Source organism: Amblyraja radiata, chromosome 25, assembly GCF_010909765.2.
Source record: "Amblyraja radiata isolate CabotCenter1 chromosome 25, sAmbRad1.1.pri, whole genome shotgun sequence".
Lineage (NCBI taxonomy): Eukaryota > Metazoa > Chordata > Chondrichthyes > Rajiformes > Rajidae > Amblyraja > Amblyraja radiata.
The window spans coordinates 30,003,307-30,030,912 of record NC_045980.1 but is presented as its reverse complement, the minus strand read 5'-3'; the positions used below and the strand labels follow the sequence as shown (position 1 = coordinate 30,030,912).

General features: G+C 42.9%; 1 protein-coding gene across 3 annotated transcripts; it reads left to right on the top strand.

The window, feature by feature from the left end:
• The first annotated feature begins 938 nt into the window (after positions 1-938).
• LOC116987560 (polyubiquitin-like) lies at positions 939-27,606 on the top strand. Of its 3 annotated transcripts, none has more exons than XM_033043687.1 (2): positions 939-1,384; positions 2,816-3,339. In XM_033043687.1, exon 2 carries the CDS (start codon positions 2,828-2,830, stop codon positions 3,293-3,295), a length of 468 nt encoding a protein of 155 aa, XP_032899578.1. In that variant the 5' UTR covers positions 939-1,384; positions 2,816-2,827; the 3' UTR covers positions 3,296-3,339. The 3 variants fall into 3 exon arrangements, with proteins under 3 accessions (XP_032899578.1, XP_032899576.1, XP_032899577.1); XM_033043685.1 differs by lacking the exon at positions 2,816-3,339 and adding an exon at positions 26,133-27,606 and having other exon boundaries at positions 1,002-1,384; XM_033043686.1 differs by lacking the exons at positions 939-1,384; positions 2,816-3,339 and adding exons at positions 22,751-23,002; positions 26,133-27,606.

The window sequence follows — 27,606 nt, the reverse complement described above, 5'->3', positions numbered from 1 at the left end:
CAGAAGACAATATAGTGGCGATAAAGGGGACTTTTTCTGGATGGCTGCCAGTGACTAGTGGAATTCCGCAAGGGTCGGTGTTGGGGCTGCTATTTTTCACATTGTATATTAATGATTTGGACGAAGGGATTGAAAGATTTGTGGCAAAGTTTGCAGATGATACAAAAATAGGTGGAGAGGCAGGTAGTGTAGAGAAAGTGGGTACTCTGCAGAAGGACTTGGACAGGCTGTGAGAATGGGCAGAGAAGTGGCAGGTGGGATATAGTGTGGAGTAGGAAATTATTTTCTAAATGGGGTGAGAATCCAAAAATCGGAGGTGCAAAGGGACTTGGGAGTGCTGGTGCAGGATTGCCAAAAAGTTAATCCGAAAGTCTAATCAGCAGTAAAGAAAGCAAACTTAATGCTACCATTTATTTCAAGAGGGCTTGTATACAAAAACAGGGATGTAATGCTGAGGCTCTATAAGGCGCTGGGAAGGCCACATTTGAAATATTGTGAGCAATTTTGGGCACCATATCTGAGGAAGGATGTGCTGGCTCTGGAGAGGGTCCAGAGGTTTACAAGAATGATCCCAGGAATGAGTGGGTTAACCTATGATGAGCGTTTGTTGGCTAAAACGGAAGGGGTGGGACAAAGCCTGGCATGTGATGGGTGTTATTTTCGCTCCAAATCCCCCGGGACCCTTGCAGGTTCTGCCCCTTAAAGCTTCTCAATCAGTTGAAACCTTAATACAGTGTCTGAAGAAGGGTATCGACCCGAAACGTCACCTATCCCTTTTCTCCAGAGATGCTGTCTGACCCGCTGAGTCACTCCAACCTTTTTGTGACTATCTTCGGTTTAAACGAGCATCTGCAGTTCCTTGCCACAGATGCGAAGAGCGGTTATTTTCATGTTGCATTTAAGTGAAAATCAGTTACATTGCAACCAAGAAATGCATGCAGTGATGGTGGATCAACAGCTGATTGCAGCTTCGATTCCCTGTGCTGTTATTGTATTTCGGATTCAGGGGGTCAGAAACGAATCCGAAAGTGAAATAGCCGGCGGCTCCGAAAGCGGCTGACTTTTTTTCGGAAACGAAACTGAGATGACGTTTGTTTGTTTTGCAGCAGCGAGCAGCCTGTGAGTACTCGGAGGGAGGGGGGAGTGGCGCTGACGTTCAGAAACTTGGAAGAGGAGATAAAGCCAAAGGGAAGCGGCCAGAGGGAGAGGAGACGACTGCTAGACGCCGGCAGAGGTGTGTGCATCGAAGCTCGTGTCCCAGCGAACCAAGGGGGTTGAGGAATTTGCAAAGAGCGGAGCTCTGGAAAAAGAGACAGAGAATATTCTGCAATCAGATTCTGATCGACTTCTTGCGAACCCGACGAGGATTGTGAGGCTTCGGTTGGTAAGTTCAAAGTTTTGAACACGGGCAAATTCACAATTAAAAAAGAGATTACTGCCGTTCTGCGCACCGGGTGGGAAATGCCATTATCAGCTGATAACATAGAGAGGCGAAGATTTAGTAGATAAATATTGGGATCAAGTGATGAAGAAGGAGCTGCAGATGCTGGAAAATCGAAGGTAGACAAAAGTGCTGGAGAAACTCAGCGGGTGCAGATCAAGTGATACTGGGTTAGCGTCGGGCGATGGAGGAACAGCACCTCGTCTGAAGAAGGGTCTCGACCCGAAATCTCACCCATTCTCTCTCCAGAGATGCTGCCGCTGAGATACTCCAGCTTTTTGTGTCCACATATTTCGCTTGGGCAGTTTACCACCCAGCGGTATAATCGTCGATTTATCTCATTTCAAATAATCCCATATATATATATATGTGTGTGTGTATATATGTATATATATGTGTGTGTGTGTATATATGTGTATATATATGTGTGTGTGTATATATGTATGTATGTGTGTATATATATATGTGTATATATATACTAACTATATATCACACACACACACACAATTAACTTTTTCTCGTGCATTACATTGTTCACAGAGTGCTGTGTTTAGATATCCTGTTGTGCTGCTGAAAGGGAGAATGTGATTGTTTTATCTGGGACATATGACAATGACATATGACATATTACAATAAAACACTATTGACTCTGATGAAAGTCTGCTCTCATTTCCCGAGTCAATAGTGCTTAATTAATATTTAGTATGAATATGGATTTCTCTAATTTTAAGAAGGTCTCTCCAACCTTAGTTTTAGTTTAGAGATACAGCGTTAAAACAGGCCCTTCAGCCCACCGAGTCCTCGACAACCCGCCATCCCCGCACACTACCACACTATCCTACCCTACACATTAGGGACAATTCACAATTTTAACTAAGCCAATTAACCTACAATCCAGTACTTCTTTGTATTGTGGCAGGAAACCAGAGCACCTGGAGAAAACCCACACAGGTCAGTGGGAGAACGTACAAACTCTGTACAGACATCACCCATAGTCGGGATCGAACTCGGGTCTCTGGCACTGTAAGGCAGCAACTCTACAACTGTGCCGCTATGCAGTAAAGGCATTGATGTGCTTTCTTTTAGACTGCATCAATGTGCTGAGCCCAGTAAAAGTTTGCGAAGGATTCAGTAAGGTTAACCGAGGTTCAACAGGAGAAATAATTTGCCACCATTCCTCCCACCTCAAAGTAAAAGTCACTTTGTAATAAGTTTCGTTTATTGTCACGTGTACTCCAGTAATGTGAAATATCCAGCACACGGGACAATAAACTAAGTGTAACTGTGTGGATTTAACAATGTCATTACATAAATGCAGAATAGTTGGTTCACAAGTGATATAAAGGATTCTAATCTCTTCTCATTTTTCCACAGTGATTTGGCAAGATGAAACTCCAGTTGAAGTATTTGACCGGTGAGTCTTTCCAACTGGATGTCGACCCTAACATCCAGGTGTCGGCTCTCAAGGAGAAAATATACCAAGCAACTCAGGTGCCAGGTTTCCAACAGCGCCTGATGGTGCAAAACGGGCAGCAGGTGGAGCTTCGGGACAACAGCCGGCTGAGGGACTATAACCTCCCCCCTGACTCCACGGTCATGCTGCTGATCAGGAAGGAGGAACGCATACAGATATTCCTCCGCAACGTCAAGGGGAAAACGACAACGTACGACGTGCTACCTTCTGAGTCCGTGCGGGAGTTTAAACAAAAAGTACATAGGCAGGAAGGGGTCACGCCCGACCAACAGCACCTGACATTTGAGACCAAACCACTGGAAGATGGCCGGTTGCTCTCAGATTACAACATCAGATCTCATTCCACCATCCAGCTCGTGCTTCGTCTGCGCGGTGGTTAATTTGCGCTCGACTGAACTAGATTAAAACTGTTAATTATATTTTGCATTCCTATTTTCTAATACTTGATTTAAAAGAGACTAGAGATGAGTCGATTTGTTCAATGTTCGATATTGTTCACTTTGCTTCTTTCTGCTGCCTATCTGCTTCATTTGGTTTAGTCTAGAGATACAGGGGGAAAGCAGGCCCTTCCACCTACTGAGTGCGTCGACCAACGATCCCTGCACGCTAACGCCATCCTACACACACTGAGGACAATTTACAAGTTTACTGAAGCCAATTAATTAACCCACAAACCTCTATATTTGGAACGTGGGTGGAAACCGGAACACCCGGGGAAAACCCACGCAGGACATGTGGAGAACGTACAAACCTCATATAGACAGCCCCCGCAGTCAGGATCAAACCCAGGTCTCCGGCGCTGTAAATAGCCGCAGATGAGTGATCATCTCGGATGAATAAAGCCGATCAAGTTGGATCAGCTGGCCACATTTCAGCCTTCTCAGCTTGGCCAAAAATGCAGTTTGTTTAAATCTGACACATTCCTTCATATCCAACTCTGTACCTTTTGTAGACACAAAATGCTGGAATAACTCAGCGGCATCTCTGGATAGGTGATATTTCGGGTCGAGACCCTTCTTCAGACTTCGGTTCAGAGGTGTGCATTGTAAACCGGCGTGGTCCAGATGAATCTGATTCCTACGAGTTCACAAACCACATTGGCTTCTCACTTATTCTATGGCCAAAGGATAGCTGATCTATCCTCCAATCTATAATGTGAAATACTTCACCATACAGGAAAAAAAAAATCACATATAAAGCATAGAACAACCGTCACCATGCTGAGAAATGCTTCCACACACTCTGCAAATCATTGCTTCAAAATTACCGTCTTCATGTTTGAGTTCTAAATGCCTTTCAATGTACTGTTGTTGCAAAATCCAATCTACTGTGCAACTAAAGCATTCCACATTAATAAATATATAACTGTATGAACACTTGTGTTTTTGTCACTTACTTCACCCATTTGCAGGGTCATGTTGGGTTGGGTCGGGGCAGGTAAGCAATTGGCGGAACCAGGTGTGGAGGTATAGGATGGACAGATGGTGTCAGGTGGGAGAGAGGGGTGGAGTTGGGAGTGGGTGGCTGGTGGGTGATAGGTAGAGTTGAGAGCCACGTAGGGTGAGGGGGAGAGTGAAGGAAGAGGCAGAGGCTGAAAAGGAGATGCAAGAGGGTGAGGATGTGGGAATATAATAGGCAAGGAAGGTGGTATGTGGAATTAGATAAGGAGTGATGGTTGGCAGATGGAAGTGTTTGGGGGGGGAGGGACACAGACCCAGTGGGTATGAGTGGGTGACAGACAAAGGGAATCAAGGGGAAGGGGGGGCATGAAGATGGGTGAGGGTGCGGGTTGGGAGGAAGGGCCACAGGGAGTGTGGGTTACCTGGAATTGGAAAACTCAATGTTCAGGCCAATAGGTTGTAGACTAAGCAATTGGAATGTGAGGTGTTATCCTTCCAGTTTGAGTTTTTCTTCACCCTGGCTGTGGAGAGGGTGGAGGACAGCTGAGTCAGCGTGGAAATGGGAAGGCGAGTTGAAATGGCATGCAACGAGGTCAGGGTGGTCTTTACGGATAAAACGCGGGTGTTCCACGGGCTGAGGACATGATTGAGGTGCTAAATTAAAACTTTATGAGTTCGCCTTCGTCATGGAAGAAGATACTAAAAGAAGACAAACAGATTCTGTGGAGTCAAAGAGATGTTCGATGTTTTGGGTCAAGACCTTGCACCAAGACTGAGGGTGAGGGGGGCTATAATTCCTAAAGAAGAGGCGGAGAAGGCCAGCTGCAAATCGAGTGGATAAATCACCTGGTCCAACTTGAATATATCTGAGGTTGCTATGAGGTAATTGCAGAGGCCCTGGTCATACTTCTCCAAGCTTCTGTTGGTTGGCATGATGGTTTAACTGGAAATTTGCAAATGTTACACCATTGTTCTAAAAAGGAAATAGTGTGTGGCACAGTGGCGCAGCTGGTAGAGCCGTTGCCTCACAGCGCCAGAGACCTGGGTTCGATCCTGATCTCAGCTACTGTCTGTGTAGAGTTTGCGCATTCTCGCTGTGACCGCGTGGATTTCCGGGTACTCCGATTTCTTCACACATCTCAAAGACGTGCGGGTTTGCAGGTTAATTGGCCTCTGTAAAATTGCCCCTAGTGCATAGGGAGTGGATGAGAAAGTGGGATAACACAGAAGATGGTGTGAACGGGTGACTAGTGTGGACTTGGTGGGCCGAAGGGCCTGTTTTCATTCTATCTTTCAATTAGTTTAGAGATACAGCGTGGAAACAGGCCCTTCGACCCACCGAGTCCTCGCCGACCAGTGATCCCCGCACACTAACGCTATCCTGCACAAGCCGGGGACAATTTACAATTCCGCCAAGCCAATTAGCTTACAAACCTATACGTCTTTGGAGTGTGGGAGGAAACTGGGACTCCCGTGGAAAACCCACGCAGGTCACAGGGAGAAGGTACAAACTCCGTACTGACAACACCCATAGTCAGGATGGAACCCGGGTCTCTAATGCTGTGAGGCAGCAACTCTACCGCTGCACCACCGTGCTGCTGATCACCCTGGTGCTGGAGACTGTTCTAGAAACAATAATCAGGGACAGTATTAGAAGTCACTCGGATAGTCACTGCGCTAGCAGGGATTTGTTACAGCAAACTGGATCCAACTAACTTGATAGTTTCTGATAAAGCAATAGAGTGTAATGGTGATTGAAATGTGGTTGGTTAGTTTAGAACAAGAGCAATTAGGAGCACGGATTACTAGTGAAGAAATAAAACAAATAATAAACTCACTGAAAAATGGGAAGACCCCAGGACCAGACGGTTTTAGTAATGAATTTTATAAAAGATTTTAGGAGTCAATTATACCAAGATTATTCAATTTATACACGCAGGCTTATACCGAAAATAAACTACCAGAAACGCTAGCAGAAGCAACAATAACACTTATACCAAAAAAAGATAAAGATTTAGATGAACCGGGTTCTTATAGAGCTATTTCACTACTAAATACGGATCAGAAAATTTTAGCAAAGATTCTAGCTAGAAGGCTAAATAATTATATTAACAATTTAATAAATACGGATCAAACGGGATTTATACCCAAAAGACAATCATTTAATAATTTGAGAAGGCTTTTCAATATAATGTACTCTCATAATGAGGACAATGAAGATATTTCAGTTGTCACGCTGGATGCAGAGAAGGCATTTGATCAAGTAGAATGGCAGTATTTATACAAGGTACTCCAAAAATTCAATATGGGAGAGAATTTTATTAGATGGGTTAAACTACTTTACGATAGACCTACGGCAAGAATATTAACTAACAATACGCTATCTCCAAAATTTTACTTATCAAGGGGTAATAGGCAAGGGTGTGCCTTATCACCATTGCTATTTGCCCTTATGATAGAACCGTTGGCCGAAAAGATTAGAAATCACCCGAATATTCACGGATATAACACTAAGGATTCAAAAAATAAAATTTCACTATATGCTGATGATATTCTTTTATATATTACTAATACACAAACGAGTATACCCACCTTATTAACACTAATTGAGGAATTCGGCTCTTTTTCAGGATATAGAATAAATTGGAATAAAAGCGAAATTATGTCTTTAAAACCACAGGATTCGAGACATTTACTAAAATTCCCCTTCAAAATTGCAACAGAAAAATTCAAGTATCTGGGTATTCAAATTACGAGAAGACACAAATCATTATTTAGTGCCAATTTTATGCCACTATTAAATAAACTGAATGATATGATTAAATTTTGGAAAACACTTCCGCTCTCATTGATAGGTAGAATTAACGCTATAAAAATGACTTTCTTACCACAATTAATATATTTGTTTCAAGCGATCCCAATATATATTCCAAAATATTTTTTCAAAAAACTAGATTCCACTATCACTAATTTTATATGGGATTACAGAACACATAGAATTCAACGGAAGCATTTGTGCAAATCTAAAGAAGTTGGGGGTTTATCATTACCTAATTTTATGTATTACTACTGGGCAGTGCATATTAAGAACATAATGTACTGGCTGGATAGTTCCACTCAGCAGTTGGAGTGGATAAGAATGGAGAAAGAGGAGTGCTATCCGCACGATATAGGAACGATCCTGCTCTCACCGATAAAATTGAATAGTATAATATATAAGAAGAACCCAATTATTCACAATATAATAAGAATTTGGAAACAAATAAAAGTATCCTTGAAATTAAATAATTTATCAGTACTAACCCCACTATTGAACAACCCCGCATTCAAACCTTCTCTCATCGACAACACATATCAACAATGGGATAGACTGGGGGTTAGGAAAATAGGGAATATGTATGAATTGGGCAAACTGTTATCATTTCAACAATTAAAATTAAAATTTAAATTGAAGGATAATCAATATTTTAAATATATACAGGTATGTGACTTTATGAAGAAATATACACATAGATTTCAAACTATATTTTTAGACCCTTTAGAAGAAGCAATGAATATTAAGGCTGATTCACAAAAATTAATATCATACTTTTATAATAATATATTATATAGAGAATCACCCTCAACAGAAGCACTAAGGGAAGATTGGGAACATGAGCTAATGATAAAGATCTCGAAGGATAGATGGGAAAAGTATTTGATAAATACACATAACTGTTCTATTAATACAAGACATAATTTAATTCAATTCAAATTATTACATAGACTATATTATTCAAAAACGAGGTTGAATAAATTTTATCCAAACGACTCTCCCAGATGCGATAAATGTTTGTTTCAAAACGCTAATATAACACATTCATTTGTAGGATGTACAAAGTTGAATAAATTTTGGAGTGATATATTTGATATATTTACAAAGCTCTTCAAGTCAAGAATAGAACCAAAAATGGAATGGATTATATTTGGAATAATAGGAGAAGATACCAATTTAAATAAAGACCAAAATGTTTTTTTTAATTATGGGTTAATAATTGGAAAGAAATTGATACTTAAATTTTGGAAAAATACAGCTATACCAACTGTTAAAATGTGGATTAGGAATATGATGGACATAGCATGCCTTGAAGAAATGAGACTCCGACTAATAGATAAATATGACCAATTCTTAAGGAGTTGGTCTCCTTTCATCGACTTTTTGGAATCATGTGATGCAGCGGTACCATAAGGATTGCTGATTTCAGTTCATGACGTGGATAGATCTACATCTCCGAATATAGATTTGAAAATTTCTCTTTTAAGGGGCCTTCTCTTCTATTTCTACTTTCCACCTTTTCTTTTTTATTTTATTTTTTTTTTTATTTTTTTTTTTTATATACACACTTCACATTTTTCTACTTTCTACCATCTATTTTTCCACTCTTTCCCCTGTCTATTGTTTTCTTTTTCTTGTCTTGCTTACTTCCTTCTCATAACATAAAACCAGAGGTTGTACATTGAATGGATTACGGTATGACATAGTTGGCACCTAAAATTAGGTGCCACTGTATTGTTTTGTATTGTATTAACTTCTAATAAAATAAACAAAAAAAAACAAAAACAAAAAAAAGAAATGTGGTTGGTGTGGTTTACAATGACTTGCAAAACGTTTGTAAATGGTATCAGCTTAGTAGCGGAACATTGAACACAGTGTTGATAGGAAATTGGCTAAGTACAGGAAAGTGATTAGCAAGTGGTCAGTACAAGGATTGCTGGTTCCCTTTATAAATAGATTAATGGCTTGGTATTGGGGGCCAAGTACACAATTTTCAAATCTTGAGATGAAATGAAAATTGGACATGCTGTTAGGAGGATAGGAAAGTGTCAAGACTTGTGAAATGTGTGAATATATAATGGCGTTGATTAGCAAATGAACAAATAGTGATATGAGTAAACATGGTTTTGTACAATGGATAGGCACATGGATATGCAAGGAATGCAAGGATATGGAGTATGTGCAGGTAGATAAGAGTTGGTCTAGACTTCATGTTCAGCACAGACGTTGGGGGCCAAAGGGTCTGTTCTTGTGCTGTTCTGTTCAATGTTCGGTGTATACATGAGTAGTTTGGGTGTGGAATGTACAGTTAGGGAAAGCAGGAAGAGTGGATTCTATTGTATTTTTCATGGGAGTTGGATAATTGTATGAAAATAAAGAATTTGAAGGATTTTAAGGGATGAGGACTGGAAAATGGAACTAGCTTGATTTCTCATATTGATATGAGATCGATGGACTGAATGGGCTATTTCTGTGCTATTGATGAAGCCGAATTTTAGTTAAAAATATAAGAAGATATTAAATTGGCTTCTGGGCTAGTTTACAGCTTATATTTAGTCTCAAATTAGGCTTGCCTCAGGTTGCGGGTGTGTGGGATAATAAATCCTATAACATTGTCTCCCAAGTGAGGAAGCGACAGAGAAAGAAACAGCTAGTCACATCTTTGAAGTAGGATGCCGTAAACCAAATGACCAATGTTCATGGGGGAGGAGGCGATAAAGGAAGAGAGAAACAGCTAGTCACATCTTTGAAGTAAGATGCCATAAACCAAATGGCCTATGTTTATGAGGGACCAAGTGACAGAGAGGAAGCAGCGAAAGAGCTAGGGTGATCTCTTTGAAGATAAAATGTCATAAACTAAATGGCCAATGTTATCTTGTACCATGTGACAAAAGGCCTTTGATAGAAACATAGAAACATAGAAATTAGGTGCAGGAGTAGGCCATTCGGCCCTTCGAGCCTGCACCGCCATTCAATATGATCATGGCTGATCATCCAACTCAGTATCCCGTACCTGCCTTCTCTCCATACCCTCTGATCCCCTTAGCCACAAGGGCCACATCTAACTCCCTCTTAAATATAGCCAATGAACTGGCCTCGACTACCCTCTGTGGCAGGGAGTTCCAGAGATTCACCACTCTCTGTGTGAAAAAAGTTCTTCTCATCTCGGTTTTAAAGGATTTCCCCCTTATCCTTAAGCTGTGACCCCTTGTCCTGGACTTCCCCAACATCGGGAGCAATCTTCCTGCATCTAGCCTGTCCAACCCCTTAAGAATTTTGTAAGTTTCTATAAGATCCCCTCTCAATCTCCTAAATTCTAGAGAGTATAAACCAAGTCTATCCAGTCTTTCTTCATAAGACAGTCCTGACATCCCAGGAATCAGTCTGGTGAACCTTCTCTGCACTCCCTCAATGGCAATAATGTCCTTCCTCAGATTTGGAGACCAAAACTGCACGCAATACTCCAGGTGTGGTCTCACCAAGACCCTGTACAACTGCAGTAGAACCTCCCTGCTCCTATACTCAAATCCTTTTGCTATGAAAGCTAACATACCATTCGCTTTCTTCACTGCCTGCTGCACCTGCATGCCCACTTTCAATGACTGGTGTACCATGACACCCAGGTCTCGCTGCATCTCCCCTTTTCCTAGTCGACAACCATTTAGATAATAGTCTGCTTTCCCGTTTTTGCCACCAAAATGGATAACCTCACATTTATCCACATTATACTGCATCTGCCAAACATTTGCCCACTCACCCAGCCTATCCAAGTCACCTTGCAGTCTCCTAGCATCCTCCTCACAGCTAACACTGCCCCCCAGCTTAGTGTCATCCGCAAACTTGGAGATATTGCCTTCAATTCCCTCATCCAGATCATTAATATATATTGTAAATAGCTGAGGTCCCAGCACTGAGCCTTGCGGTACCCCACTAGTCACTGCCTGCCATTGTGATAAGGACCCGTTTACTCCTACTCTTTGCTTCCTGTTTGCCAGCCAGTTCTCTATCCACATCAATACTGAACCCCCAATACCGTGTGCTTTAAGTTTGTAAACTAATCTCTTATGTGGGACCTTGTCGAAAGCCTTCTGGAAGTCCAGATACACCACATCCACTGGTTCTCCCCTATCCACGCTACTAGTTACATCCTCGAAAAATTCTATAAGATTCGTCAGACATGATTTACCTTTTGTAAATCCATGCTGACTTTGTCCAATGATTTCACCACTTTCCAAATGTGCTGCTATCCCATCTTTAATAACTGACTCTAGCAGTTTCCCCACTACCGATGTTAGACTAATTGGTCTGTAATTCCCCGTTTTCTCTCTCCCTCCCTTCTTAAAAAGTGGGGTTACGTTTGCTACCCGCCAATCCTCAGGAACTACTCCAGAATCTAAAGAGTTTTGAAAGATTATTACTAATGCATCCACTATTTCTGGAGCTACTTCCTTAAGTACTCTGGGATGCAGCCTATCTGGCCCTGGGGATTTATCGGCCTTTAATCCATTTAATTTACCCAACACCACTTCCCGGCTAACCTGGATTTCACTCAATTCCTCCAACTCCTTTGACCCGCGGTCCCCTGCTATTTCCGGCAGATTATTTATGTCTTCCTTAGTGAAGACGGAACCAAAGTAGTTATTCAATTGGTCCGCCATATCCTTGTTCCCCATGATCAACTCACCCGTTTCTGACTGCAAGGGACCTACATTTGTTTTAACTAATCTCTTTCTTTTCACATATCTATAAAAACTTTTGCAGTCAGTTTTTATGTTCCCTGCCAGTTTTCTTTCATAATCTATTTTTCCTTTCCTAATTAAGCCCTTTGTCCTCCTCTGCTGGTCTCTGAATTTCTCCCAGTCCTCCGGTATGCTGCTTTTTCTGGCTAATTTGTACGCATCATCCTTCGCTTTGATACTATCCCTGATTTCCCTTGTTATCCACGGATGCACTACCTTCCCTGATTTATTCTTTTGCCAAACTGGGATGAACAATTTTTGTAGTTCATCCATGCAGTCTTTAAATGTCTTCCATTGCATATCCACCGTCAACCCTTTTAGAATTAATTGCCAGTCAATCTTGGCCAATTCACGTCTCATACCCTCAAAGTTACCTTTCTTTAAGTTCAGAACCATTGTTTCTGAATTAACAATGTCACTCTCCATCCTAATGAAGAACTCAACCATATTATGGTCACTCTTGCCCAAGGGGGCACGTACAACAAGACTGCTAACTAACCCTTCCTCATTACTCAATACCCAGTCTAAAATAGCCTGCTCTCTCGTTGGTTCCTCTACATGTTGATTTAGATAACTATCCCGCATACATTCCAAAAAATCCTCTTCCTCTGCACCCCTGCCAATTTGATTCACCCAATCTATATGTAGATTGAAGTCACCCATTATAACGGTTTTGCCTTTGTCGCACGCATTTCTAATTTCCTGTTTGATACCATCTCCAACTTCACTACTACTGTTAGGTGGCCTGTACACAACACCCACCAGCGTTTTCTGCCCCTTAGTGTTTCGCAGCTCTACCCATACCGATTCCACATCCTGCAAACTAATGTCCTTCCTTTCCATTGCGTTAATCTCCTCTCTAATCAGCAACGCTACCCCACCTCCTTTTCCTTTCTCTCTATCCCTCCTGAATATTGAATATCCCTGGATGTTCAGCTCCCAGCCTTGGTCACCCTGGAGCCATGTCTCCGTGATCCCAACTATATCATAGTCATTAATAGCTATCTGCACATTCAACTCATCCACCTTATTACGAATGCTCCTTGCATTGAGACACAAAGCCTTCAGGCTTGTTTTTACAACACTCTTACCCCTTATACAATTTTGTTGAAAAGTGGCCCTTTTTGATTTTTGCCCTGGATTTTCCGGCCTGCCACTTTTACTTTTCACCTTGCTACCTATTGCTTCTACCCTCATTTTACACCCCTCTGTCTCTACGCTCACACATTTAAGAAACCCTTTCCCTTTAACTCCACCCTCCACTAGCCCATTCGACACCCCACCCCCCTTATTCAGTTTAAAACCACCCGTGTAGCAGTGGCAAACCTGCCTGCCAGAATGCTGGTCCCACACCTGTTAAGATGCAATCCGTCCCTTTTGTACAGTTCCCCCTTACCCCAAAACAGATCCCAGTGATCTAAGAATCTAAATCCCTGCCCCGTGCACCAGTTCCTCAGCCACACGTTCAGGTCCCGTATCTCCCTGTTCCTGCTCTCGCCAGCACGAGGAACTGGAAGCAAACCGGAGATAACAACCCTGGAGGTCCTGCTTTTCAGCATTTTTCCGAGCTCTCTAAAGTCTCGCTGCAGAATATTCATCCCCTTCTTTCCGACATCGTTTGTGCCGACATGCACTACCACTTCCGGATGTTCACCTTCGCCCTTGAGGATTTTCTGCACTCTGTCCTTTGATGTGATGCCTTTTCCTGTACCTCTGACCATGACTAATGTCTGGAATGTGATAAGGTGACAAAGAAACACTATATAATGCAATGTAATTCTGTTGTTCAGAGAAGGGGACCGAGGACAGTCGAGTGTCTATATTGGTCACTTAGCTGGAATTCTCGCTCCCTTCCATCGGCCGATGTTAAGTAAAGTTTTGAACTGGTCTACCAAACAGTTGTGTGGTGTCTGTTTATTAAGAAGCGAACCTGGTTTAGTTGTTAAGAAAAGTAGCTTTTTCATTGGCGTAGTTATGCAGGCCTCGCTGGGACCACATCAATAGCTGACTGTGCAAGAGGTTGCAGAGGTTGCCGGGATTGGAAGGGTGATAACTGAGCTCTATCGGCCCCCTTGTAAGACCGACTCCCTAGAAACTCCCGGAAACGTCTGTGATCCTTCAGCAGACATTGAATTGGTTCCCTGCCGAGGTTCTTAGAAACAGACAAAGGTAAGACCAGTTGGGCTTTTTATGTTTTTTTTAAGAAGGGATTGTGTATGTATTTTTAAGACAGAATTGTGTATGTATTTTTAAGAAGGGCTTGTGTATATTTTTAAGAAGGACTTGAGCGGTTTCTCTTTCTATCTTTGTTTTCTCTTTTTTTCGCTCTCTCTATTAAGGGCTCATCGGCCTCGTTGAGACATCCGTGATTTGTCGGGTTGAGATACGGTGGTTGAGCTGTGCATCTGGCTTATTGAGACATCCGAAGAGTTGTCGGATTGAGAAATAAGTGGCGTTGTATATTAAGTTTTAAAAGTCTGCCAGGTTGAGAAACTGGGGTCTCGAGTAGCGAGTCGGCCTGGTTGATGTATTTGGAACGATTCGGTACTAAGAAGTCTGTTTTCTCTCTTTCTATCTATCTATGGGGAATGCTCTGGATAACAGTCCAACATATGTGTTATTTGAATCCTGTATAATAAGATATTTAGAATGTTAAGTTACAAGTTGACCAAACGGTTAGGGGATGAAGCCTGGCCAGTAGGGGGAACATGGAATGTAGAGACATTTATATGGGAAAGGAAGGCAGGAAAGAAATGGAAGAAATGAATTAAAACATGGGAAGCAGGAACAGAGGAGAAGCATGCGGAGAGTATAGAGTTTGAAGTTGGATGGATACTGCATGTAAGAAGGGGATAGAGTTAAGAAACAAGGATAGCACTCGGAAAGGATGGAACGTATTGCAACTAGAATGCCAGTGGGCAGAGGAACAAGAGAAAATAATTAAAAGACAAACGGGAGGTGAGAAACAGGTGATGGTTAGTAAAAATAAACCCAGTACTGGTAAATCTTCTGGAGGAGACTTCATGTCTGGCACGACGACCCTATTTGGTAATGAAGATGAGGAGTTAGATAATCTTGGGAGATGACCACCTCCCTATGCCCTACCAGGAGCAATGGCATCCTTACCTTTGACAGTTCCGTCAGTAACATCCCTATACCTTGAAGTTCTGACCTTACAAAGCTCCCCAGGATTGGGAGCACGGGAATGCCTTTCTGTGCGCAATTTGTTTAACGCATTGATGCTACCAGAACAGCTGGTCATTGTTAAATGTACTGCACACACTGGTGCTGGGGACCCTATAGCAAAGGACAATGAGTTGCCGATAGTGTATCCAAACAGGCAGCCTGTACATCCAAATGCGTAGTGACAGCAGCTAAACAGATGCTAGCAAATAGAACGGTCCTGCCAAACATGAAGGAGGTATGTACATTACAGAGGGACGCCTCTCATATATAATAATAACTATGGAAACAAGAGGGCTGTGCCATTGATTCAGCACACCCCGCTTGGACAAGTTGGTGTATTCGATACATTTTTACTCGTCTTACCCATGCTGGTAAGGAGGGAATGATAGGATAACAAAGGAAATGTGGTGGCTGGCCTCTGAATGTAAAATTTGCCAACAAAGTAATCCAGGCAAATTTTAAGATACCCTCAGCGGTGACGCCAATGCCATCACGATCGTTTGAATGCATACAGATTGATTTTATTGAAATGCCAAGGGCCCAGTGTTATAAATATTGCTTAGTGATTTTAGATTTATTTAGCAGGTGGAGTGAAGCTCTACCAACCACTAATAATACTGCTGAAACTACAGTAACATTGTTGTTAATCCCAGGTTTGGCCTACCTACTGTCATAAGCTCAGACAATGGTCCCATTTTAACCACTATTAATAAGGAAAAATGTGCACATTTTAATATTCGACTGCAATTTCACTGTGTACACCACCCACAGGCATCTGGGATGGTGGAAAGAGTCAATGGGGATTGCAAAACAAAATTACCCCGGAGGTAAATCCTTTTTCTGACAGGCAACTATGTTATTAAAAAATTGGGGATGAAAGAAAATTTGATGGAGAAATGAGGATAAGGTAGGGAGACTGAAAAGTCACGGGGAGTCTGACTAATCATGATCTGGATCAATGTCCAATTAGGGTTAGGTAACCAGGATTTTGGTAAACAGACGTCTTGTCAGAAAAAGGGAAAGTAAATTACAAAGAGATGTCTTTGAAGATGAAATATTATATACTGCTGGTAAAACAATGTTTTTGTATATATACTGCTGGTAAAACAATGTTTTTGTATATGTACTGCTTGTAAAACAAGGTTTTTTGGATATGGAATGTGTGAAATTCAAAGCAATGAGCAAAGTTGTGTGTCACTTTAAGAAGTTTGTCCTTTAAAATGCAAATGGACAGTTTATGGTGTGCTCCTTTAAGAAACAGGCATGAATGGGGGGCGGAGCTATACTCGAATGATAAAATGTTGGTTGATTATAAATCTTTTGAGCCAAGTTAAAAAAAAAAGACTCATTCCGATTAAAGTGTTAAATGAGATTGGAAATGTCAAAATTACAGAGAAAAAGAAAATGTATTATTGATTACTGATTCTGAGTGAGTTCTTTTGGGAAAGATTGTTTTGATATGATAACAGAGGTTGTCTTTTAAAACGCAAATGAAGCAAGATTACTGTTTGCAAGCAAACAAAAAGATGTTGAAGCATGGGCTGTGTGAGGGAAATGATGGTAGATGAAAAATTGTATTATGACTTACAAAAGGGGGTTTGAGGGAACTCACAATGAGGGATGAAAGGTGAGAAGATAAAGTAGATTGGGGAAGAGAACATATTTGGAGAATTGAATATTCAGGTGGAGAGAGCCTCTTCGGATATAATTGGATTAAAGAATAAGTTCACAGGGAAGTGTTAAGAAGGAACTGGAGATGCTGGCAGATCAAAGGAAGACAAAAGTGCTGGAGAAACTCAGCTGGGAACAAGATTGATACAGGAAAAGCTGCTGTGTCCACCCCCTGGAGAGTGGGGGGAAGCCACCTACAGGCCCTGGGCAATTAACTAATTATGTATGGTCGGCAATTAACCCATGTCTTGCCAGATCTACATTCCCAGGTTGGAGGAGCTTTTGCTGGAAACCAGTGACCAAGGCCATAAAAGCTATACGATGATGGTGCTGGGACAAGAAGTAATTGAGATTGTGTTGAAAAGAACAACCAAGTGTTGCTAACAACATGAACTGCTGTAAAGATTGAAGATCATCGTCGCTGGATACATTTGATTGACTGTGAACAGTTTGTGGAAACATGGACGATGGGCTATTGATGCTCCCTTTATTCTGGGGTGGCCCAGCCCACATGGACTGAACTTTCTTCAGACTGGCAAGCTTGCGGACTAACCCACATTTAAAGGATGGTACACACCTCCTTTTAAACAAGATTGAAGTCAAACATGACAAGCGCAGCAAAGATACCCTGACTACAGACAGTAAGAGGTCTGTAAAGGCCAGTTAAATCTACCTGTTTTTGCCACAACCAAGGCACTGGTGTATTTTTAGGAAACAGTATATTTGTGACAGGGCATTGTTATGTTGCAAATGCAGTGCCACACAAGAGAAGCATGAACCAGTTACACCAGCACACGGGGAATTCCAAGCGAAGCCGAATAAAGGCTGAGCAATTTTTATGATCCTTTTCCTGTCCTATGGTAGTATCTTAGTGTCACGTCCGGGGGAGGTTGGTGGCCATTTAAAATGTTTGGAGGGATTTGTGGAACGATTGTCCACTATGAATTGATTGTGTTACTAGTGTACTATTAATTTGTCTGATGAGATGCTTATGGTCTTTCGTATGTACTCAGGAAGGACTGTAGTTATCAAAATTTTGATAAAAGGATGGAATGATGAAGCCGAATTTTAGTTAAAAATATAAGAAGATATTAAATTGGCTTCTGGGCTAGCTTACAGCTTATATTTAGTCTCAAATTAGGCTTGCCTCAGGTTGCGGGTGTGTGGGATAATAAATCCTATAACATTGTCTCCCAAGTGAGGAAGTGACAGAGAAAGAAACAGCTAGTCACATCTTTGAAGTAAGATGCCGTAAACCAAATGACCAATGTTCATGGGGGAGGAGGCGATAAAGGAAGAGAGAAACAGCTAGTCACATCTTTGAAGTAAGATGCCATAAACCAAATGGCCTATGTTTATGAGGGACCAAGTGACAGAGAGGAAGCAGCGAAAGAGCTAGGGTGATCTCTTTGAAGATAAAATGTCGTAAACCAAATGGCCAATGTTATCTTGTACCATGTGACAAAAGGCCTTTGATGTGATGCCTTTTCCTGTACCTCTGACCATGACTAATGTCTGGAATGTGCTAAGGTGACAAAGAAACACTATATAATGCAATGTAATTCTGTTGTTCAGAGAAGGGGACCGAGGACAGTCGAGTGTCTATATTGGTCACTTAGCTGGAATTCTCGCTCCCTTCCATCGGCCGATGTTAAGTAAAGTTTTGAACTGGTCTACCAAACAGTTGTGTGGTGTCTGTTTATTAAGAAGCGAACCTGGTTTAGTTGTTAAGAAAAGTAGCTTTTTCACTATTGCCATTCCATGATTCTTTGATGAGTAGTATTGCAATGATCGATTCATTTTTGAACTCAATGGAGAATAATTTTAACACATATAATGCATCTACTGCCTCCCTGAAAGTGGCAACACATGTGGATAAGAGTGGTAAAGAAGGCAAACGGTATGCTTGCCTTCACCAAATTTCCACAGAAAACAATCCATGTTTATCCAACCTCTTCTTCTAGCTAACACTCCACGCACTAATCCAGGTAGTATTTCAGTCCTGGGCCTTTCTGTCCTGGACCACTGTCAGAGTGAGGCCCAACGTAAATTGGAAGAACAGCATTGGAGGAGACTGGCACGGTGGCGCAGCGGTAGAGTTGCTGCCTTACAGCGCTTGCAGCACCGGAGACCCGGGTTCCATCCCGACTACAGGTGCTGTCTGTACGGAGTTTGTATCTTCTTCCCGTGACTGCGTGGGTTTCCTCCGAGATCTTAGTTTTCCTCTCACACTCCAAAGGGGTAATGGTATGGAGGTAAATGTAAAAAACGAATTGTCCCTAGTGTGTGTAGGGTAGTGTTAATATGCGGGGATCGCTGATCGGCGTGGACACGGTGGGCTGAAGGGCCTGTTACCGTGCTGTATCGCTAAACTCATAAACATCTCCATATTTCGCTGGGGCAGCTTACAACCCAGCAGTATGAATATTGATTTATCTAACCAAGTAACCCTTGCTATCCCTCTCTCTCCGTCCCTCCCCCATCCTGGTTCTCCGACTAGTTCTACTGTTCTCCTGGTTAAATATTACTGACTGTATGCCGCGTTGTCACTGTGGAAGAAAAATTAATATCCTTCCTTACTTAATTTTGATTGGAATTGCACATGGTAATGAAAGGGTGGTTTTGGATGTGACAATTGGCAGCTCTCGCTGGCAGAAGAGGTTGTGGGAATCGGCAAAGTAAGATTAGACGTATTACCTCTTGTCTGGGAATGTGTTGGAGGGTGGATGGTAATGCAAACATGAAATAGTAGAGGAGATAAGGAAGTTTATTTTCCTTTGTGAGAAGTTACAGTAGATCACCCGCTCCACCTACCGCTGGTAGCATAGAAATGTTACTATAAATGGGGTGGCTCCGAGAGGGGATGGTGGCGTGGGCTGTCTGAAAGATGAGATAGAATAATGTCAAGATGCCCATGTATTGTGTTTGACTTGTATTAACCATCTGTTGTTGAATAAGATTAACATAAGTGAAACGTATTGTTATGACTAATGAAATAATTGGTACCCATGTAGTAGATAGTATATTTTCGTATAGCTGCATCTGACAAAAAACACAAGTTGTTTACTGCACAGTATAACTGTCGGCTAATTCTACGATGAAGTCAGTGAACTGGTGAGCAGTTTTCTGCCGCCATCTCTCCATGATATCATGCAATAACGTCCCTTGAAGCTAACTTGCGAAGTCTGTAACTTTAATTTTTCCTTTAGTTTCCCTCTAAATTAATTTCTTCCACAGTCACCTTCCGCTCAGCTAACAATGAACCATTCAACATTCCCTTACACTCATCTGCTTTGATCTGCCGTTTTCACACCTACCCTTCCATATCTCTAGACTTCCTCTCCCCTGACACTCAGTCTGAGGAAGGGTCTCAATGGGATGTCAGGACTTTCTTATGAAGAAAGACTGGATAGACTCGGATTGTACTCGCTAGAATTTAGGAGATTGAGGGGGGATCTTATAGAAACTTACAAAATTCTTAAGGGATTGGACAGGCTAGATGCAGGAAGATTGTTCCCGATGTTGGGGAAGTCCAGGACAAGGGGTCACAGCTTAAGGATTGAGGGGAAATCCTTTAGAACCGAGATGAGAAGAAAAATTTTCACGCAGAGAGTGGTGAATATCTGGAACTCTCTGCCACAGAAGGTAGTTGAGGCCAGTTCATTGGCTATATTTAAGAGGGAGTTAGATGTGGCCCTTGTAGCTAGAGGGATCATGGAGAGAAGGCAGGTACAGGATACTGAGTTGGATGATCAGCCATGATCATATTGAATGGCGGTGCAGGCTCGAAGGGCCGAATGACCTACTCTTGCACCTATTTTCTATGTTTCTATGTAATCCGAAACATCACCCATCCCTTCTCTGCTGAGATATTGCCTGTCCTGCTTAGTTACTGTGGCTGGGGTGAGGGGCAAAGATCATGGGTAGCTGTGGGGAAAGTGTTCAAAGCACAAGGATGCCGGTGGAACTCAGTGGGTCAGGCAGTGGAGAGAATAGACAGACGACATTTCGGTGCTGGGCCCTTTGTCAGACTGATTGGTGTCGGGTGGAAAAAAAAGTGGAAAAGAATATAAAAGAGGACAGCAAGAGTTTCTTCAGTTATATAAAGAGAACAAAAGGCAAGAGTGGACGTTGGACCACTGGAGATTGATGCAGGAGAAGTGATAATGGGGAATAAAGAAATGGCAGAGGAGCTGAATAACTTTTTTGCATCAGTCTTCACAGTGGAAGACACCAGCAACATGCCTGAAATTCGAGAGAGTCAGGGGGTGGGAGTTAGTGGAGTTGTTATTACGATGGGAGAAGGTGCTTGGGAAGGTGAAAGGGCTGAAGGTGGATGTCACCTGGACAGGATGGACTGCACCCTAGGGGTCTGAAAGAGGTGGCTGTGGAGATTGTGGAGGCATTGACAGTGATATTGACAGGAGTTGGTCCAAATGATTGGAAAATTGCCCTGCTGCACAAAAAGGAAGCTAGGCAGAATAGTGGGAACTATAGGCCGGTTAGCCTGACTTCGGTGGTTGGTAAGATTTTAGAGTCCATTATAAAGGATGCGGTTACGGAATACTTAGAAGTTCACGACAAAATAGGCCAAAGTCAGTTTGGCTTTGTGTAGGGGAGGTCTTGCTTGACAAATTTGCTGGAATTCTTGGAAGAAGTAAATAGCTGGACAGTCAAAGGAGTCAGTAAATATTGTTTACTTAGATTTTTAGAAAGCCTTTGATAAGGTGCCACAGATTAAGTTGCTAAATAAGATGAGAGCCCGTGGTATCAAAGGGCAGATACTAGCATGGAAAGCAGGTTGGCTGGATGGGAGAAGACAATAAAGTGGCGATAAAAGGGGCTTTTTCTGGATGGCTGCCAGTGACTAGTGGAGTTCCGCAAGGGTCGGTGTTGGGGCCGCTACTTTTCACGTTGTATATTAATGATTTGGTGTGGGGATTGAAGGCTTTGTGGCAAAGTTTGCAGATGATACGAAAATAGGTGGAGGGGCAGGTGGTGTAGAGAAAGTGGGTACTCTGCAGAAGGACTTGGACAGGCTGTGAGAATGGGCAGAGAAGTGGCAGGTGGGATATAGTGTAGCAAAGCGTGGAGTAGGAAATTATTTTCTAAATGGGGTGAGAATCCAGAAATCGGAGGTGCAAAGGGACTTGGGAGTGCTGGTGCAGGATTGCCAAAAAGTTAATCTGAAAGTCTAATCAGCAGTAAAGAAAGCAAACTTAATGCTGGCATTTATTTCAAGAGGGCTTGTATACAAAAACAGGGATGTAATGCTGAGGCTGGGAAGGCCACATTTGAAATATTGTGAGCAATTTTGGGCACCATATCTGAGGAAGGATGTGCTGGCTCTGGAGAGGGTCCAGAGGTTTACAAGAATGTTCCCAGGAATGAGTGGGTTAACCTATGATGAGCGTTTGTTGGCACTGGGCCTGTACTCGCTGGAGTTTAGGAGAATGAGAGGGGACCTCATTGAAACCTGTTATATAGTGAAAGAGTGGATGTGGAGAGGATGTTTTCACTTGTGAGAGAGTCTAGGACACGTGATGGGTGTCATTTTCGCTCCAAATCCCCCGGGACCCTTGGAGGTTCTGCCCCTTAAAGCTTCTCAATCAGTTGAAACCTTAATACAATGTCTGAAGAAGGGTCTCGACCCGAAACGTCACCTATCCCTTTTCTCCAGAGATGCTGTCTGACCCGCTGAGTCACTCCACTGAGTGACTATCTTCGGTTTAAACGAGCATCTGCAGTTCCTTGCCACAGATGCGAAGAGCGGTTATTTTCATGTTGCATTTAAGCGAAAATCAGTAACTTTGCAACCAAGAAATGCATGCAGTGATGGTGGATCAACAGCTGATTGCAGCTTCGATTCCCTGTGCTGTTATTGTATTTCGGATTCAGGGGGTCAGAAACGAATACGAAAGTGAAATAGCCGGCGGCTCCGAAAGCGGCTGACCTTTTTTCGGAAACGAAACTGAGATGACGTTTGTTTGTTTTGCAGCAGCGAGCAGCCTGTGAGTACTCGGAGGGAGGGGGGAGTGGCGCTGACGTTCAGAAACTTGGAAGAGGAGATAAAGCCAAAGGGAAGCGGCCAGAGGGAGAGGAGACGACTGCTAGACGCCGGCAGAGGTGTGTGCATCGAAGCTCGTGTCCCAGCGAACCAAGGGGGTTGAGGAATTTGCAAAGAGCGGAGCTCTGGAAAAAGAGACAGAGAATATTCTGCAAACAGATTCTGATCGACTTGTTGCGAACCCGACGAGGATTGTGAGGCTTCGGTTGGTAAGTTCAAAGTTTTGAACACGGGCAAATTCACAATTAAAAAAGAAATTACTGCCGTTCTGCGCACCGGGTGGGAAATGCCATTATCAGCTGATAACATAGAGAGGCGAAGATTTAGTAGATAAATATTGGGATCAAGTGATGAAGAAGGAGCTGCAGATGCTGGAAAATCGAAGGTAGACAAAAGTGCTGGAGAAACTCAGCGGGTGCAGATCAAGTGATACTGGGTTAGCGTCGGGCGATGGAGGAACAGCACCTCGTCTGAAGAAGGGTCTCGACCCGAAATCTCACCCATTCTCTCTCCAGAGATGCTGCCGCTGAGATACTCCAGCTTTTTGTGTCCACATATTTCGCTTGGGCAGTTTACCACCCAGCGGTATAATCGTCGATTTATCTCATTTCAAATAATCCCGGCATTCTGTCTCTCCGCCCTCTCCCACTCCCTAGCCGTCTTATGACTAAAAGCTCCACTGCTCGCATCCCTCTGCTATCACCTCTTCCCTAGCCAACAACAAGTCTATTGTGGGCTCCACCCTGCCTTGGTCGTCTGTTGCACACCCTGACTTTTGTCCTGGCCTTTTCTTACCTCCAGTTCCCTCATCTCTATTTTCAGTCTGAAGAAAGGTCCCCGTTTCTTCTCCCCAGAGATGCTGCCTTGTCCCGCTGAGTTATTCCAGTATTTTGTGTATGTATCTGCGGGTGAAATAAAATATCAGCTGTGATATCCCCAATAGTGAAGCGGCCCGAATGGCCTCCTGCTTCCCACATTCTTATGTTCGCGGGTTTAGTGACACCTGTTTCCGCTACTTCACTGGAGACACTTATCTCACTGGAACAGCGGGTTAAATAATCATTACCAGCCTCAAGAGCTTTTCTCTAGAGAGGCTGCCAGACCCGCTGATTTACTCCAACATTTCGTGTCTATCTTCGGTGTAAACCGCGAAGGTGATATTCTTTGTGCGACTGGATTGATTCTGACAGGAAGTCTGAGGTTGAAGTGAATAACTGACTGCGCAGTCACTGTGACAGTGGAAAGCGAGTTATCGCAAAGTCGCGCCGATTTTGGTCGTAGCGGGTTGTGGTCGTGTGCGAGACGGGGAGAATGCTGGCATATGATTTATCCTGTTGAAGGGTGGCCCTGGCTTAGAAAGCCACACGATACGCCCTGGTTTTTGTCCTGCCCTTTACTTACCTCTAGTTCCCACCCCTCTATTTTCAGTCCGAAGAAGGGTCCCGGCCCGTTCCTTCTCTCCAGAGATGCTGCCTGTCCCGCTGAGTTACTACAGTGTTTTGTTTCCAGTACCTCAGCGGGTCAAGCAGCATCTGTGGAAGTCGACTTCTCGGGCCAGGACTCTGATTTGGGACCATCCTTCTGCCTACACAGATGCTGTCTGACCAGCTGAGTTCCTCCAGCAGTTTGTTTTTTATTGCCACGGATTTACTATTATTGTTTATTTGTTTTTATGTGTGTGTGTCTATATATATATATATATATGTGTGTGTGTGTGTGTGTATATATGTATATATATATATATGTGTGTGCATATATAAATATATATACACACACAGAATTATTATTAAACAAAATTTGTATTGTGTTTTTGTGTGTGTTCTTTATCATTGTACCGCTGCTGACATTCATTTCACTTGCACTTATGTGCAATGTGACAAATAAACCGTATTGTATTGTAATTAACTTTTTCACGTGCATTACATTGTTCACAGAGTGCTGTGTTTACATATCCTGTTGTGCAGCTGAAAGGGAGAATGTGATTGTTTTATCTGGGACATATGACAATAAAACACTATTGACTCTGATGAAAGTCTGCTCTCATTTCCCGGGAAGCGATGCAATCGCAGTGTTAAACGAAACTTAGCTCACGGGGGACCTCTTCTGTCAAAAGCCCAGCATTGCAGCTCAGCCGCCCTTGGGAGTCTCACTCAGAGAGTTGTGAATCTGGAATTCTCTGCCACAGAAGGCAGTGGAGGCCAATTCACTGGATGGAGAGAGTCATTTAGCTCTTGGGGCTAAGGGAATCAAGGGATAAGGGGAAAAGCCAGAACGGGCTACTTATTTTGGATGATCAGCCATGATCATATTGAATGGTGGCCCTGACTCGAAGGGCCAAATGGCCTACTCCTGCACCTATTTTCTATGTTTCTAATATATTGGAATTGAAAGACTGAATTCAACTTCTGTGCAAAAAGATCGAATTAGAGTCAATAGTGCTTAATTAATATTTAGTATGAATATGGATTTCTCTAATTTTAAGTAACTTCTACACACACCCCTTCCCCCCTTCCTCCACCCTAATTGTTTAACCTGTTCACAGTTCACCACATTGTATCCGTCTTGATCACACCTTCCCGAGCCAACGATGGGGCAACCATCCTGTCTGAGGCCATTTGTTGCCAGGCCTGATTTCTCCTGGTCTTTTCTCATCTTCAGATGTTCCCTACCCCTTACCCCCTACGTCCAGAAGTGCAAGAGTCTCTGCAACCTTAGTTTTAGTTTAGAGATACAGCGTTAAAACAGGCCCTTCAGCCCACCGAGTCCTCGACAACCCGCCATCCCCGCACACTACCACACTATCCTACCCTACACATTAGGGACAATTCACAATTTTAACTAAGCCAATTAACCTACAATCCAGTACTTCTTTGTATTGTGGCAGGAAACCAGAGCACCTGGAGAAAACCCACACAGGTCAGTGGGAGAACGTACAAACTCTGTACAGACATCACCCATAGTCGGGATCGAACTCAGGTCTCTGGCACTGTAAGGCAGCAACTCTACAACTGTGCCACTATGCAGTAAAGGCATTGATGTGCTTTCTTTTAGACTGCATCAATGTGCTGAGCCCAGTAAAAGTTTGCGAAGGATTCAGTAAGGTTAACCGAGGTTCAACAGGAGAAATAATTTGCCACCATTCCTCCCGCCTCAAAGTAAAAGTCACTTTGTAATAAGTTTCGTTTATTGTCACGTGTACTCCAGTAATGTGAAATATCCAGCACACGGGACAATAAACTAAGTGTAACTGTGTGGATTTAACAATGTCATTACATAAATGCAGAATAGTTGGTTCACAAGTGGTATAAAGGATTCTAATCTCTTCTCATTTTTCCACAGTGATTTGGCAAGATGAGACTCCAGTTGAAGTATTTGACCGGTGAGTCTTTGCAACTGGATGTCGACCCTAACATCCAGGTGTCGGCTCTCAAGGAGAAAATATACCAAGCAACTCAGGTGCCAGGTTTCCAACAGCGCCTGATGGTGCAAAACGGGCAGCAGGTGGAGCTTCGGGACAACAGCCGGCTGAGTGACTACAACCTCCCCCCTGACTCCACGGTCATGCTGCTGATCAGGAAGGAGGAACGCATACAGGTATTCCTCCTCAACGACAAGGGGAAAACGACAACGTACGACGTGCTGCCTTCTGAGTCCGTGCGGGACTTTAAACAAAAAGTACAAAGGCAGGAAGGGGTCACGCCCGACCAACAGCGCCTGACATTTGAGAGCAAACAACTGGAAGATGGCCGGTTGCTCTCAGATTACAACATCAGATCTCAGTCCACCATCCAGCTCCTGCTTCGTCTGCGCGGTGGTTAATTTGCGCTCGACTGAACTAGATTAAAACTGTTAATTATATTTTGCATTCCTATTTTCTAATACTTGATTTAAAAGAGACTAGAGATGAGACGATTTGTTCAATGTTCGATATTGTTCACTTTGCTTCTTTCTGCTGCCTATCTGCTTCATTTGGTTTAGTCTAGAGATACAGGGGGAAAGCAGGCCCTTCCGCCTACTGAGTGCGTCGACCAACGATCCCTGCACGCTAACGCCATCCTACACACACTGAGGACAATTTACAAGTTTACTGAAGCCAATTAATTAACCCACAAACCTCTATGTATTTGGAACGTGGGTGGAAACCGGAACACCCGGGGAAAACCCACGCAGGACATGTGGAGAACGTACAAACCTCATATAGACAGCCCCCGCAGTCAGGATCAAACCCAGGTCTCCGGCGCTGTAAATAGCCGCAGATGAGTGATCATCTCGGATGAATAAAGCCGATCAAGTTGGATCAGCTGGCCACATTTCAGCCTTCTCAGCTTGGCCAAAAATGCAGTTTGTTTAAATCTGACACATTCCTTCATATCCAACTCTGTACCTTTTGTAGACACAAAATGCTGGAATAACTCAGCGGCATCTCTGGATAGGTGATATTTCGGGTCGAGACCCTTCTTCAGACTTCGGTTCAGAGGTGTGCACTCTAAACCGGCGTGGTCCAGATGAATCTGATTCCTACGAGTTCACAAACCACATTGGCTTCTCACTTATTCTATGGCCAAAGGATAGCTGATCTATCCTCCAATCTATAATGTGAAATACTTCACCATACAGGAAAAAAAATCACATATAAAGCATAGAACAACCGTCACCATGCTGAGAAATGCTTCCACACACTCTGCAAATCATTGCTTCAAAATTACCGTCTTCATGTTTGAGTTCTAAATGCCTTTCAATGTACTGTTGATGCAAAATCCAATCTACTGTGCAACTAAAGCATTCCACATTAATAAATATATAACTGTATGAA

Coding starts and splice junctions, on each gene's coding strand:
- LOC116987560 (XM_033043685.1), top strand. CDS start 26,145: ATGAGACTCCAGTTGAAGTATTTGACCGGTGAGTCTTTGCAACTGGAT.